This window comes from Eschrichtius robustus, chromosome 16 (genome assembly GCF_028021215.1).
Source record: "Eschrichtius robustus isolate mEscRob2 chromosome 16, mEscRob2.pri, whole genome shotgun sequence".
Taxonomy (NCBI): domain Eukaryota; kingdom Metazoa; phylum Chordata; class Mammalia; order Artiodactyla; family Eschrichtiidae; genus Eschrichtius; species Eschrichtius robustus.
In genome coordinates this window covers 71,258,044-71,272,467 of record NC_090839.1, presented here as the reverse complement: position 1 = coordinate 71,272,467, position 14,424 = coordinate 71,258,044, and the positions used below count along the sequence as shown (strand labels likewise).

The window sequence follows — 14,424 nt, the reverse complement described above, 5'->3', positions numbered from 1 at the left end:
CTAAAGAAAGCCTGCACGCAGCAATGAAGACCCAATGCAGCCAAAAATAAAATAAATTAATTTGAAATATATATATAACTATACATATATTTAAATTATATATAATTATAGATTAAAAATATAAGTAACTATGTAGACAGAACTATAACTTAAATATATATAGTATTATATATAGTGATATATAATTTAAATGTATATGTAGTTAAATACTTGTTATATATGGAATATTTACATTTTAAATTTAAGTTTATTTATATTTAAAATTTATATATAAAATATATAATTTAAATATATAGTTATATAGTTTTAATTTATATTATATATAATTTAAATATACAGTTTTATATATAATTAAATCATACAGTTTTATATATAACTGTATAATTTAATTCTATATAGCTATATATAATATACAACATATAACTATATACAAAAATTATATTGATATATCTATGTATAATTAAAATTTATAATTGGAATTCTGAGTGTTTGAAATACTGTGGCTTGCTAGAACTGAGCTAGGAACCAAGCCTGGGGGCCCTTCTTTTTCTCTTTTGTGTTTATCAGCTTGGTAGCCAAATGGGGCAATGGGCTGAGTTACTTTATCCTGGCTGATCAAGCAATGTGTTTTGGGGCCGCTTATCACCTTCGCCCCAGTGGGACTGTCCTGCAACCATTTAATTATTCAATGCCCCAAACAAGATCCTTCAAATCAGATAAACTGACGGCCCTCCTAGGATGCTGGGTGCCCATACATCTGTTGTCCTGCCAGAAGCCTCAGCCCAGCGATGGCATCTGAGTGCACACGCCCTCCCCACCACGGGAAGCGGGAAGCAGGAAGCGGGAGCGTACGCGATGATGTTGAAGCAGTCCTTGTTGGACAGCTGCTCCTCCAGCAGAAGTCTCAGGGAGTGCTGGATATGAATAATGTACATGGAATTGGTCACAGAGATATCGAGCAGTATAACCACCCTAAAAAGAAACACAAGCTTTAAGAGGAGAACCGAACCTCTCAGATAATGTTTATTTTGTTCCATTTTACTATTTAACGTTTTTTCCAGGGGAGTTCTGCATGCCAAATTCATAGCTGGCCAAATCTCCATGGTCTGAAGTCAACACAGGCGGGTTTACAACAGTAGAACCTTCTCTCCAGGAGGGTCTATCATGGTATAAAGCCTCGTTGTGGAGATGGTTTAAGGGCAGGGCTGCATATAATGATTTCGTACATTTCCTTGTTTTAAATTACTAGCATTCAATATTATTATAGGTTGGGGTCTATGAAGGGAAAACAGAAACAAGCTAAGCAAGTTAGATGGGGAATTAGGCATAACTGGGGCCTCTGGGGAAATGTATCTTATTATTTTCTCTCTCTGTTTTAAGATCTCTAGTGCTATTCAGCCTTCTCCTTTTATTACTTCAAATCTTATAGTCCCATCTCCTCCCCTCGATTCTCATTTTGAGGCAGCTATGGATAGCAAAAGAAAATCCACTGGATAGAGAGTCAGAAGGCCTTGGTTCAAGTCCCACTTCCTGTGTGGCCTTAGGCAAGTCACAATACCTCTCTGGTCCTTGGCATATTTAACTATAAACTATTTATAATGAGACTCTTCATAGGGTTGCTTTGAGAATTAAATGATATAATAGATGAATAGTATTACAAAGCATAATACTCGGTAAGTGGTAAGGCATCAAGTAAGGTGTGGAAGTGATAATGATATTTTGGATACCTATTGTTTCTCCCTACTCAGCATCCATTACCACTTCTCACAGCAGCATCTTGATTTTTGGGGGGCGAGGAGGGGTAATACCTCTGTCTCTAACAGTCCATTTGAGTTGGGTAGAGCTGACGCCAGCCCAAGCTTTAAGAGTGGACATTTGACCCCAGGCAATCAGAACATCAAACCCTCTTGGCCCTAGTGAATAGCTCAAGGATGGACCCTTTCCCCAAGCCCTGGGAGTGCTAAACTGGAAGGAAGAAAGTTGGGAGCTATGGGTGGCTATCTTGCTACCTGGAGGGGCAAGCCAGCCTGAAAACAAAGCGAACAGAGAGGAAAACAGAGCTGAGGGGTGGAGAGAGATTCCTGACATGCATGAACCTCTGGATCAAGCCATGCCTGAAGACAGCTATCAAATCTAGTCTAGAATTTTCAGTTACCTTAACCAGACTTCCTTAATTTGTTTAAGTCAATTTGCACTTAGTTTCTGTTGCTTTTTAACAGAAAGATTCCTGAGTGACATTGTTGATACTGAGTGATGCTATTGTTGATGTTGGGGATGATGGTGGTGACTTTTCCCTCCAGGGGTTCTGCTGAGTGATTACTGATCCTTAATCTGAATGATGCTACCAACAGGGAATTCATGAGTTGGTTGAGTGCTGTGTCACACATGACACCCACGAAGGACAAGAACACTACTGGGGGAAGGTACCTTTTTTCGCAGACGGTGCCCCAGATTCTTCTGCTGGCCAAGGAGAGCCACTCGATCCGTCTCTCATACATCCGCGTAGCTCTGCTGAGCTGTTTCTGCAAACTCATGCGCCACACACAGTGAGCGACTGTGCAGAGCATGGCCGATTAAGGGGTCTGGGGGAAGGGGGTGTACCCCACTTGGTTTCTGGGAATGCTGTGTCAAGGCCATGGGTATCCAGGCAGTACAAACATTCCGCTAAAGCATGGACGAGTCTGCCACAAGATCAGGAAGGGAAGAGTCAAAGTATTTCATTGCCTCAAATGGGGAGGAGGTAAATATTGACCCAAAGGATCAGAGACTTTTGATCCAGGTCCCTGCTTGGCATCCAGGTCCCTGCCTGGGGAGGAGGTGGAGAAAGCTCCAGAGGGGCTTGTGGGTGGAGCACAGCCTCTGTTTATAAGAGGGAGTTCAGTCAGGGGCTTGGTGCCTCCACAGTCCACCCATCTCCCTCCCCGCACCCCATATTCTGACTGATGGGACCCACCACTGACCTGGTACTCATACAGGAAGGGCAGGTCCACGTGAATATTCTTCATTGTCCCATCATGCCATTCAAATTGTACCATTGTCTTCTGCACTCAGGTGTGGCCAGGAGGGGAGCAGGTGAACAGAAGCACAGGTGGGGAAGGATTTTAAGTTTAAATTGGCCACTGGGCTCTCCAAGTGAGATGCAAGAGAGGGAAATGGGCTCTTAACACATCTGGGGTTGGATTATGCCCCTCTTCCCCACACACCAGGCCATTGCCTTGTCTGGAGCTGGCAGCAGAGGGCCTTCAGGATACAGTCCCCTGAATGAACTGTGCCTGACAGCAAGCCAGCTCCCTTCTCAGGAGGCTCTTCTGAACATCAGAGTCTTTACTACAAGATATGGTTGAAGGTTTGGTAATAGCAGAATTGCAGACCTTAAAACATACTAGCCATGAGTTCTTAGGTTTGGGAACCCAGATGGGCCTTCATGGACACTTTGAAAATCAAATTTGTTCATTTTGTTCTTTCATCCTCCACCAAGCTGTCATATCTCTAACTATCACTCCTTCCATCTAGTCATCCATCCATGGGCTGCCAGAATGCTACATCCCCACACTCTCTCTTTCCTTTCATTCTTCTGCCTTTCCACTGATCTTTCTTTTCCTTCCTTTTCTTTTTCTTTCTTTTTTTTTTCGACCGCACGGTGCGGCATGTGGGATCCTAGTTCTCCAACCAGGGATCAAACCCATGCCCCCTGCAGTGGGAGCACAGAGTCTCAACCACTGGACCACCAGGGAAGTCCCTCCACTGATCTTTCTATTCACTCATTACCATTATACCGTCCTTCCATTTTTCCATCTTTCCACCCTTCCTTTAATCTTTCATTCTTTCGTCTTTTTAAAAAAATATTTATTTAATTAATTAATATATTTATTTGGCTGTGCCCGGGTCTTAGTTGCAGCACATGGGACCTTCGTTTCCACGTGCGGGATCTTGGTTGCAGCATGCAGGATCTAGTTGTTCCCTGACCAGGGATCGAACCTGGGCCCCCTGCATTGGGAGTGCAGAGTCTTAACCACTGGACTATCAGGGAAGTCCCCATCCTTTCATCTTTTTTATTTTATCCTGTCATCCATCCTTCCATTTTCCCTCCCATCCTTCCATCTGTTCACTTTTCCATCCATCCATTGATCTAACCATCCATCCATTCTTTTACCTATTCATTCATCATTTCCATCCATCCGCTCGTTCATCCTTTTCATTCTTCTTTCCATCCTTCCTTCCACCCACTCAGCCACCATTCACTGAGTGCTTACTTGTACTAGATATCGGGGATAGAGGGTTGGAGAAGAGCTTTTTCTTTTAAAGGGCTCATACTTCGGTGGGGATTAGACATGTAACAAATACACACATTAGCGCATTACAGGAGCGATAGTAGAAGTCTGTACAAGGTACAGCGAGGACACAAAGAGAGTGTGTTCTGAATGGGGAGGAGGAAAACCTCCGTGGAGGAGGCGACCGTGGTGCCCAATATACTCCCTCTTACCCCAATCTCCCAAGTTTCATTTTCGTATCTTTGAAAAACAGCAGTTAGAGTAGATTTGATGAGAGTTCTAGAGTCCTGGGTGGAACGCCTCCACCCCACTCCAGGCCCTCAGGCCCTTGCTCCTTGGGCTCTGTCTTATAACTTCTATTTCCTGAACATTTCAGAAAGGAAATACCACACAGGAGCTCCCCTGCAAAGGACTGGACAGAACTCTGAATCTGAGTTACCTCATAGATAGTTGATGAAACTGTCTTCTGGAGAATAGGCACAAATTCCTCCACGGGAGAGAATGCATTGGGTGCCAGAACCTGATAAAGGCTTAGCTTCTTGGCTGTAAAAATAAATGGTGGGGTTTGAGGCACTACTCATGAAGCCCCAAAGGGTTCATTCCTTTCAGTTAGTCACCTGAGTCCTGGGTTCTTCCCTCTTTGGGTATTTACCTTTCAGGCTATTGGTCTTTAGCCATTCTGCAGAAGTCTTGTCCAAGTTTGGGAACTCAATTGTGAGGGGATCCTCATGCTTTGGGGGTTTAGGCAAGAGACTCGTGAGTGGCCTCTTTGCAATCTCTGTGGAAATCTAATTGAAATGAAAAATCATCCTTACATAATCATATTTTACAGCTGGAAAGTCCACAGTCTCCCCCACCCATCCAAGGGAGCATCTTAAAACATTACCTGGTAAACTAAAGGCAGTTCTGCCTTCCCCTCCCACTATCCCCATCTGCTTCTCAGGAAATTTCTGGAATTTCCAGGAGAAGAGAGAGATGTACCCAGAAACTCACTTCCTCTTTCATTTGTCCGTCCTCCTCACCCCTTCCCACCATTACCATTAAGATAATCACCTCGGACTCCAAGATGACAGGTGGCCCTGCCGAGGGCTCAAAACATGAGGCTCCAGGGAACTGAAAAGTAACTCCTGTACCAAATCATTTAGGGAGCCGTGATCTAGCCCAGCCTCCCTCGCCCACATTTACAACCAAAAACCTGAGGTTCTAAGAGGTTAAATCACAAAGCTCGTGTATGAGGAAAACACAGAACAGCAATTCCCAAACTTCAGACATTCGAGCACCTCCTTCGTGAACTTTGCTATGAGTACCACTGTACTGTTATTTACTTAATATTTTAAAAATCAAACATATAACATTAAATCTTTTTAATTATTAATTTTAATAATATTAATTGAAATTAATGTTAATTTCAATTTTAATTTTTGACTTCCTTTTTTGTACTTAAATAATTTTAGAAAGATCTATTTCTGCCATAATGAGCTAGTTTTAAATGCATAACATTGAAAAGAATATTAATCTATGTATCACCTTATAATCATCTTGCAAACTACAAGTAGTACATGTGTTTCATTTTGGGAAACATCTGGCAAGGTTTTGGCATCAAACAGACCTGGGTTCAACTGAGACTAATCAGCTTCCCTCTGTGATCTCAGGCAAATTATTTAAACTCCTAACTTCAGTTTTCTCATCTGTAAAATGGGGGTAATAACATACCTGCCGCAGACTGTTGTTGTAAAGATAAAATAAGGCATTTAAAGAATTAAGCATTGTGCCCATCTTATAGTGAGCACTCAGCAAATGAAAACTATTATAATACTAATAATTATTGTTATTGTTTTAGATAATCAGTAGAAGAGCTGAAACTAAAATTTAAAATCCCAGTCTAGGTGCTGTGTTTCTTTCACTACATCCAGCCAGGTCAAAACGTCTGGGACCCCAAATCCATACATTCATTCTGTGAAGCTATAAACGCATTCCCAGTTCTCTTCGGTACGCAGCTTTAACGGTGATTGTGTCCATAAGCTTTCTGAGTTACTCTGCTGATGTTAAGTTAAGCGTCCCCAAGCAGGGCCTTTGCCCTGAGTGAGATACTGGTGGGAAGACCGTCTTCAAGACAGCCTACCCTGTGTGGTTGAGGTTTTCATCGTTCTCCAACCTGGGGGAAAGGGAGGGGCAGTGGTAGGGGGAAGGGGTGGCAGGAGCCTGCTGGCCTTTCTCTGAAATAAATCTTTCAGTTAGAAAATCCACCAGGATCCTTCCAGCGGAGGCCTGGGCAGCTCACAGCTGTTGGGACAGCGGGGGGCGGGGCCTCGCTTTGTTCCATTTTCGGGCCGCGGGAGGCCTGGCAGCCGCGCCCTTGCGTGACAGGTGAGACAGGAGAGCACGGTGAGGCCAGCTACGCGCCTCCGCGAAAGGTCTGAGCTTGGGGCTCTCACCGCCTACCTCGTGCATCAAGCCGGTCGGCTCCTCCCAGGGGGCGCTCTGGTGCAGGGCTTGGACGTGGCCCCGGAGGCTCTGGGCCTTCTGGATTTCTGCCAGGAGCTCATCCACCTCCCGGCTGCTGTAGATCTGGGGGTGGTGAGGGCAATCAGTCAGGCAGAAGTCACCTGGCTACCGGCAGTGGCCAAGGCGGGAAAGGACAGGCAGCCACGTGAATCCCTAAGGCGGAGCGGCAGGCTCTTTAAAGCGGATGTTATAAACCGGGGTCCATGTGCAGGACACAGCCTGCGAAAGTCAGTGTTCCACTTGTACAGCATTGGCTTGCAGTGTTTTTAAACAATTGAAGGGCTGTCTAGCCTTAAAAATGTGAAGAAACACTTTACACCCTCTAGGGTGACAATAATAATAATAATAATAGGAGGAGGAGGGGGGAGGAGGAGGAGGAGGAATTGGAACTGTGGGATGAGGGTGGAACTGTAAAATGGTGCAGCTGCTGTGGAGAACTGTTTGGTGGCTCCTCAAGAAATTAAACAGAATTACTACCTGACCCAGCATTTCTACTCCTAGCTTTATACCTACAGTAATTGAAAACAGGGACTCAGATACTTGTACACCAATAATCACACCAGTTCACAACAGCTCAAATGTCCATTGACTGATGAATGGATAAACAAAGTGTAGTATATCCAGAAAATGGAATATTATTCAACCCAAAAGGAACAAAGTTCTGATACAGGCTACAACATAGATGAACCTTGAAAACATGATGCTCAGTGAAAGAAGATGGACATGAAAGGTGTATGATTCCATTTATATGAAATATCCACAACAGGTAAATCCCTAGAGACAGAAAGCAGATTGGTGGTTACCTGGGGCTGCAGGGGAGGGGGAACAGGGAGTCACTGCTTTAATAGGTACAGAGTTTCCTTTTGGGGGGATGGAAATGTTTTGGAGCTAAATAAAGGTGGTGATTGCACAACATTGTGAATGTACTAACTGCCCTTGATTGTTCACTTTATGTTATGAGAATTTCACCGCAATTTTTTAAAAATGTAAAGAAATCACACACATACAAAAATCCAGGTTTCTGGCTCTTGTTGAAAAATCAGAAGACCTGGCAACACTGGTGGTCACACTCCTACAGAACACCCGACTGGGGCTGCGCGGAGGTGACTCTTTAGCTGTGGCAAGTGCTGTTTCGTTCACCACACTCCTTACCACTCACTGTTGTGTCCCCATCAGAATCAGTTGTCATTTTTTGTCACCTTTGCACTGTTGTTTTGCCCATAATAACAAAGACAATGAAATTTGTTTTAACCATACCTCTACCAAGAGTGGAAAAACAACAGATAAGCCAAGAGGTTCACAGGTTTTAACAGAAAATATTTCTTAAACCAGCCAGTTTCATTCACTCACTGTACTTTCCTAGCCACTGGAATCTGTGACTCCTCTAGAGTCTGGGAAATGAGGTAACAAGAAGGGGTTCTGCCCAAGGAAAATGTTGCCTGACCTTGGCTCCCTCGTGGGAAATGTCTGACTTTTCGACCCTTGAACATACTTGTGAGATGCAAATATTCATGTGCTCACGGTGATTAGGTTAGCAGGCAAGGCACAGCCTATTAGCTGAGCAGACAGCTGGATTCTCAATCTGCCAAGTGGATCTACACACACATTTGTTAACTGTCACCTCCACTGTGGACACGGAGTACGCGATTTTATTATTAACCGGGACAAGGATACTAATGGATGGATTGCTACAGAATTACTTGCTCATTCAGAATTGATTGCTGTGCGTCTCCTGCAGTAGGTGGGGTCCATCTAGGAGAGAGAACTGAAGCAACTGCTTCAGACTCAGAGCGCTGGTGGGAGCAGAGGTGGGCCGGGGCCCATGTTGATGGCAACTGGATAGGGATTCAGGGTTCTACCAGCGTGTAATCAACTCATCATACACACCGACAAAAGGATCTCTTGTGACTTCATGTTGTTTCTGTTCTTCCCACATATTCATTTTAACCTGATTTTACCTTTGTAAACCCACTGAGTTGGGGTGGGGGGGAAAGCAAGCACACACACAGCATGGTCTGTCTGGCCCAGATTCCCCAGGCACAACCTTGGAGGCAGGCAGGGATGGGAGGAGGGGGCAGTGTGTTGGTCCAAGGGCTTACCTCTGTCTCTGGGTTGTAGCAGTGGTAGTAGCCCCCAAGAGCTTCTGCAAGGTTCTTCAGAACAGCCTGCGGGGATGGTGACAGGGTGAGCCGTCACTAGGGCCATGCCGGTACCCTAACAAACTTTCTCCTCGTCTGAGCCTCCCAACTGAGCTTACCAACAGGAGAACTAGGTATAAGGAGAGTTGTGTTCTGGTCTGCAGCTTGGGGGCCTCAAAGGCTGGCCCAGCTCTCTATAGCCAATCCAAGGGAAGCCTTGGAGAATCTCGATACTTACAGGGGGCACCTGATCATCGCATTTGTAGGTGACGATGTGGGTGATGAGGTCCCTTCCCACGGTGGACTGTTGGATGTACTCGGACAGGATTTCAGAAGGCTGATCTGGGCTGTGGAGAAGACGGAAGAAGAGAAGGGGACACCTCAGCCTGAGGACGTTCCCCAGCAAAATGGTAATTCCCAAGGAACATCTACCAAATCTAATCAACCACCTGTGTCCCGGGTCACCTGTATAAGATGCAGGGCTGAGCGGGCCACAGGCCTGGCCACCCTGGCTGCCCTGCCCCAGCATCTGTGGACAAATGGCCTGGAAACACAATCCTTCTCTCAAGCGTACGTGAAGAGTCTTGATGGTCTTTTCTCTAACAATGGTTTGGTTCTCCAACCCCTTCATGTTATCAGCTTAGGAAAGGAGACCTACCAGCTTCCCATTATGGTCACCAGAGAATTCAGCCCCTTCAGAGCGAAGATTTTCTTCAGAGCTTGCAGCAGATTGCTGCCTCTGTCAGGCTGCAGTTTCTTTACCCAGAGCTTGAGTTCCTGGAGGCTGGGGGAGAGGATAACAACCTAATAACTCTTACTAGGGGCCAGGCCCAGGACAGGTTCGAGCTGGTATAAATCTAACAATCATTCTTTGAGGTGGATACCTTTATTCCCATTTTATAGATGAGGAAACTGAGTCTCAGAGTTAGGACTTGCCCAAGGTGATACTGTAAGCAGCTGGCAACGCTGAGATTTCAAACCAGGTGTGACTCTAGGGCCTGAGCTTCTAGCAACTCTGCTACATGGGGGTCTGGGGCTAAGCTCCTTTCCCCTCCAACTCTCCTGGGAGGCAGACCTCAGCCTGAAGCACAGAGTTAATCCCTTAACCCTAAGAGGGCTTGAAGAGAAGGCACTGAGGCTGTGGCTACATTCCACGTGGGTTGGGATGCACACCACTCGCGACGGGGAAAATGACATAACACAGAGCTTTCTTGGTTAAATGCCTCATGTGGCACTAGTGAGACAGCCCTTCTCTTTCCATTTCTCTTTCAGTCTGACCTCCCCCTGCAAAAAAGACCCCTCAGCTCGTTGCCAGTAAGTCTGTCTTTCATTATTATAACTGTTTGAATCTCCCTTTTAAACAAAGAGAACAAATCCCAGGCCTGGCGCCCTCTCTAGCCAATAGGTTTCAAGCTGGAATTTAATAACATTGTTTTGTCTGCTTTCATTCTATTTATTTTTATAGCAACTTTCTAATTATGGCAAGTGATACGGGCTTCTCAGTTATGGTATTGATAGTTGCCTTCAAAGTAAATATAGCGTTGATATTTTTAAAAATCAGTAATAGTACAAGAGGCACAGAGTAAATAATAGTTCAGGTGGCAGGGATATGACAAAAATCACAAGGGAGGACCAGGAATAATTGCAGTTGAGGAACTCTTGGCTAGATGGTCTCAAGGTGACTTCCAGGTCTGACATTCCAGAGCTCGGGGGTTGAACAAGAGTGGAAATCACAGTAAAAAACACTCTTACCCACTGAGTACCTGCCCCATGCCAAGTACTCATTTTTCACTCATCTTCACAACAACTCTGTGAGAAACAGTTGTCCTTGCCTCATTCTGCTAATAAGGGAGTTAAAGGACCTGTCAAGATCCCTCAGTAACTGTCAGAGCCAGGATTCAAAGCCTGCGCTGCCTGAACCGGCACTTCTCTACCCGGAAGGGCTCCTCTTTACACTAGTGCTGGGCAAGGGGGCCTCCATCCCAGAAACCCAAGCATGTGGTTTTCCCTGGGATCCGCTCTGGGCTTTGGAATCCAATCCTGACTCTGCCATTTTGGAAAAGCTCCCTAACCTGAGTCCAGTCTCCTCATCTGCAAAACAGGGATAGTAATCCTATCCCATGTGTTGGCTATAAATATTAAGTAAGAGAGTACATGTGAAGTGCCAAGCATGGCACCTAACACATGGTGGATGATCAAGGCTATTCCCTTCATGGAAAAGAGATATCTATTTACTGGCATAAGTAAGTAGAAATTCTTACCTTCCCCCTCTCCCCACCTGCAAAAAACCCTCCTAACCAGAAACTCCCAAAGGACTAGCTCAATAAATTACAGTATATCTACACAGTGGAATACTATGCAGCCATTAAAAAGGATGAGGTTGATCTCTGTGTACTGAGAGAAAATGACAGTCAAGATTAGGTGCAAAGCCAAGATGCAAAACAGTGTAATGTGCTCCTGATTATGTTTAAATAAGAGAGGATAAACACACAGATACATGTATGTGCAAAGACTGTGGAAGTTGATAGAAGAAACTGTTATTGGGAGGTGAGGGAGAACTAGGTAAGAGGGAGACTCATCTGCTATTATTTATCCTTTTATTCTGTTCCAATTTTTGAAAATGAGCATGTATTATTTTCATAATAATAAAACTACCTTGCTAGTTTTCTGGGTAAAAATGGTGTCTCGTCTTTTCATTTTGTGGTGCTTGTGGGGTGACTTTTCCAAAAGTTATTGGCTCCCTGTGTTTCTGCGTTTGTGAATTGTCTCACTTATCTGTTGGGGGTCTTGCACTTTAATCATGCAGTAAAGACACTAACACTTAGAGAGGAAGATGACCAGGTAAACATCAGGGCTAAGGCTGGGCAGTCACTCACCTGGAGGTGCCGACTTCCACTGGGCTGGGCCACAAGGTGCCGGTGGTGGTACCGAAGGACAGGACGTACAGCTTCTCCTTGTGGCTCAGCTGCTCATCAATGAGGCTCTGGTGGGCAAAAGGACATCGCTGGCTGCCAGAGCCACGGGCCACATGGAGCCTGGCTCCACCTCTCACGCCGTGGCTGGGCCCTCCGGGCTGGGGTGTGAGCCGCGCTGAAACAGGGTCGCTTAAGGCCCAGCTTAGTAGCCCCACGTTGACATTCGCTTGCTGCCCATCCCAGCCTGCTCCTGGCTGTGCGTGGCGGGTATGGGGCCTGGGTGGTCAGCCCGCAGCTTGACGGGCCAGTCCTAGAGCTGGGCTCTCACTCCCGCTGACCGCAGACCATGTGCTCTTCTGCCGCAGCTGCTGTGCACTTGAGTCACGGGTGCAGTGAGATGAGGACCCACCTCAGCGTGTGCTGTGGTTGGACCCTCAGCACTTCACTGTGGCACCCAGGGAGGAGAACGGAGGTCGGGGGCAGCGGTTTCTGTCCCGGGCGTGTGAGTTGGGGATAGAGCGATGGGTGTGGGGCCAACCCATTGCATGCTCTCAGGCTCAACCTGGTGAGTATCCAACAATAAGATAACTCATCCCTCTTCTTCCCGGCCAGCTACAAACTTCACCTGTTACTGCCAACACGAGCCTTGCCCTGGATAAGACTGGACCAGCCCAGCTGGGGGATCTTTGGAAACCGGGCCCTGGGACCTGTCAGGAAGGGAGGCCTGCACTGACACCTGTTCCCTGACACCTGCTGAGACCAGGAACAAGGGACAAGTCTGGAAACTGGCCCATGTTGATCCCTCTAAAGGGTCCTGGGACCAGCTGTTGCTGCTAAGGTCTCATTCAAAGCTCTTAGAGGTTCCTCTAGGAAAACAGACCCTCCATATCACTTCACAGAGACTACAGAGGCTTTTTTCGATGCCAGACTCTGTACTGAGCACTTAATTTGCATGAACTCCTTTTGTCCTCTGGTGACCCCGTGAGGCGGCGACTGTCATCATCCCTGTTTTATAGATGAGGTAACACGGTCACACAGCCGAGAAGTGGTGGAGGTGCCTGGGGTTTGACCCTAGAGTTCTTAGCTTCTGAGTTAGGGCCAAAGGAAGCAGGATAGCTCCTTGTCTGGAAGAGGCCGGAAGCCTGTGCTGTGCTGAAGTCAGTCCAACTGATTACCGCCTGCGTGCCCTCTTTCCGGGCTCTTGAGACAAAATCAGGTTAGTAGGGACTGCTGTGGTGTGAATACTAGAAGCTCACACTGCAGCTGAGAAGGCTCTGAGGCTGGGTTTTGCAGAACTCAACATATATTTTTTTTAACTGTAGGTGCTAATTAAGTGTGAACTGTTCTTTGCAAAACACTCCACTTTGCACTTGCTATAAACAAAGCCCATTAGCAAGCTCACAAGGGGAGGGTGGGGTGGAGGTGCCAGTTCCAGGTCCTTCTCTGTGCCAGAGAGACTTACCACGAGGTCATTTTGGAACTCCTCCTTCTGAGGGCCACTGCTGACAGCTGACACATCAATGAGGATGCCGACTCTGGCCCCCTTGATGAGGCCAAATGCCTAAAACCAAAGAGGGCGTGCGGAAACAACCAGCACAGCTCTGTGCTTCTACAAACCTTTTACTGGGCAGCTCTGCGTAGCAGACGTTCAAGCGCTCCCCGACCTCAACAAGAAGCTGCAGAAGGAAGACCCGTTTTATAGAAGAATGCTGCAACTACTGAAGCCCTTGCGCTTAGAGCCCGTGCTCTGCAACAAGAGAAGCCGCCGCAGTGAGAAGCCCGCACGCCGCAACGAAGAGTAGCCCCTGCTCGCCTCAACTAGAGAAAGCCCGCGTGCAGCAACAAAGACCCAACGCAGCCAAAAATAAAATAAATAAATTTAAAACAAACAAACATGCATTCCCTTAAACCTAGCCATTGAAATTCTAGAAACTCATCCCACAGAAATAACTGGAAAAGTAAATAAGAGGGAATTGGAGCCCAGTGATGCCAGATAGTCCCAGTTTTTCAAGAGAAGACTGAAAGCAGACATAAAAGTGAAATATCAGGATTTTAAAATCTTGACAACTAATTCAAAAAATAAAACTATGGAGGCCAAGAAAAACATGGTCGTAGGGCCAGATCTGCCTGCGTGCCACTGGTTAATAACCCCTGCTTTTATCCTCTGCAGATATGGAAACGGACGCCCAGAGAAGTGAGGCCTTGCTGACAGCAGAGTCGGGAACTGGGCCCAGTGATGGACTATGCATCACCCCAGGTGCCCCAGCACCCAGAAGACTCATGAGCTGGTTTACAGGTGATTGCTTCCCTGGAATCCAATCGGGGCTTGTTTCCTGGCTCCTAGGTAACTCCATCAGAAAGGGGTAAGGGGAAGAAGGACCCAACCAGCAATCCCTGCCCCCTTTGTCAAAAGTGCCAGGACAGGTGTGATGTGGGTAGGCAGGTGAGAGCAACATTCTCTGAATGGATGTTTGTGGAGTAGGTGAGGATTTCACCCCTCTCAGTTCTCTCTGCCTGTGTTACCACGTGCAACCAGAGGGGGCATGCCACAGCTGGAGATGTGCATTTGCTGACCTGTCTAAGCAACTGAAGATG

The 14,424-nt window shown here is 46.3% G+C and overlaps 1 protein-coding gene and 1 non-coding gene across 2 annotated transcripts in view; both read right to left on the bottom strand.

Moving 5' to 3' along the window:
* The window catches only part of VWA3A (von Willebrand factor A domain containing 3A), a 41,261-nt gene that overhangs the window by 19,361 nt on the left and 7,476 nt on the right, over positions 1 to 14,424 (bottom strand). Inside the window, exons 6-16 of the mRNA XM_068524529.1 lie at positions 13,292 to 13,390; positions 11,791 to 11,897; positions 9,573 to 9,698; positions 9,153 to 9,261; positions 8,876 to 8,941; positions 6,714 to 6,839; positions 4,924 to 5,059; positions 4,711 to 4,814; positions 2,961 to 3,041; positions 2,428 to 2,522; positions 853 to 972 (exon numbers count right to left, since the gene is read on the bottom strand). Coding sequence (XP_068380630.1) covers positions 853 to 972; positions 2,428 to 2,522; positions 2,961 to 3,041; positions 4,711 to 4,814; positions 4,924 to 5,059; positions 6,714 to 6,839; positions 8,876 to 8,941; positions 9,153 to 9,261; positions 9,573 to 9,698; positions 11,791 to 11,897; positions 13,292 to 13,390 — 1,169 coding nt within the window. The remainder of the gene's footprint in view (positions 1 to 852; positions 973 to 2,427; positions 2,523 to 2,960; positions 3,042 to 4,710; positions 4,815 to 4,923; positions 5,060 to 6,713; positions 6,840 to 8,875; positions 8,942 to 9,152; positions 9,262 to 9,572; positions 9,699 to 11,790; positions 11,898 to 13,291; positions 13,391 to 14,424) is intronic.
* Positions 3,958 to 4,030, bottom strand: TRNAG-CCC (transfer RNA glycine (anticodon CCC)). Its single transcript has one exon. It is a non-coding gene; the product is annotated as a tRNA-Gly (tRNA).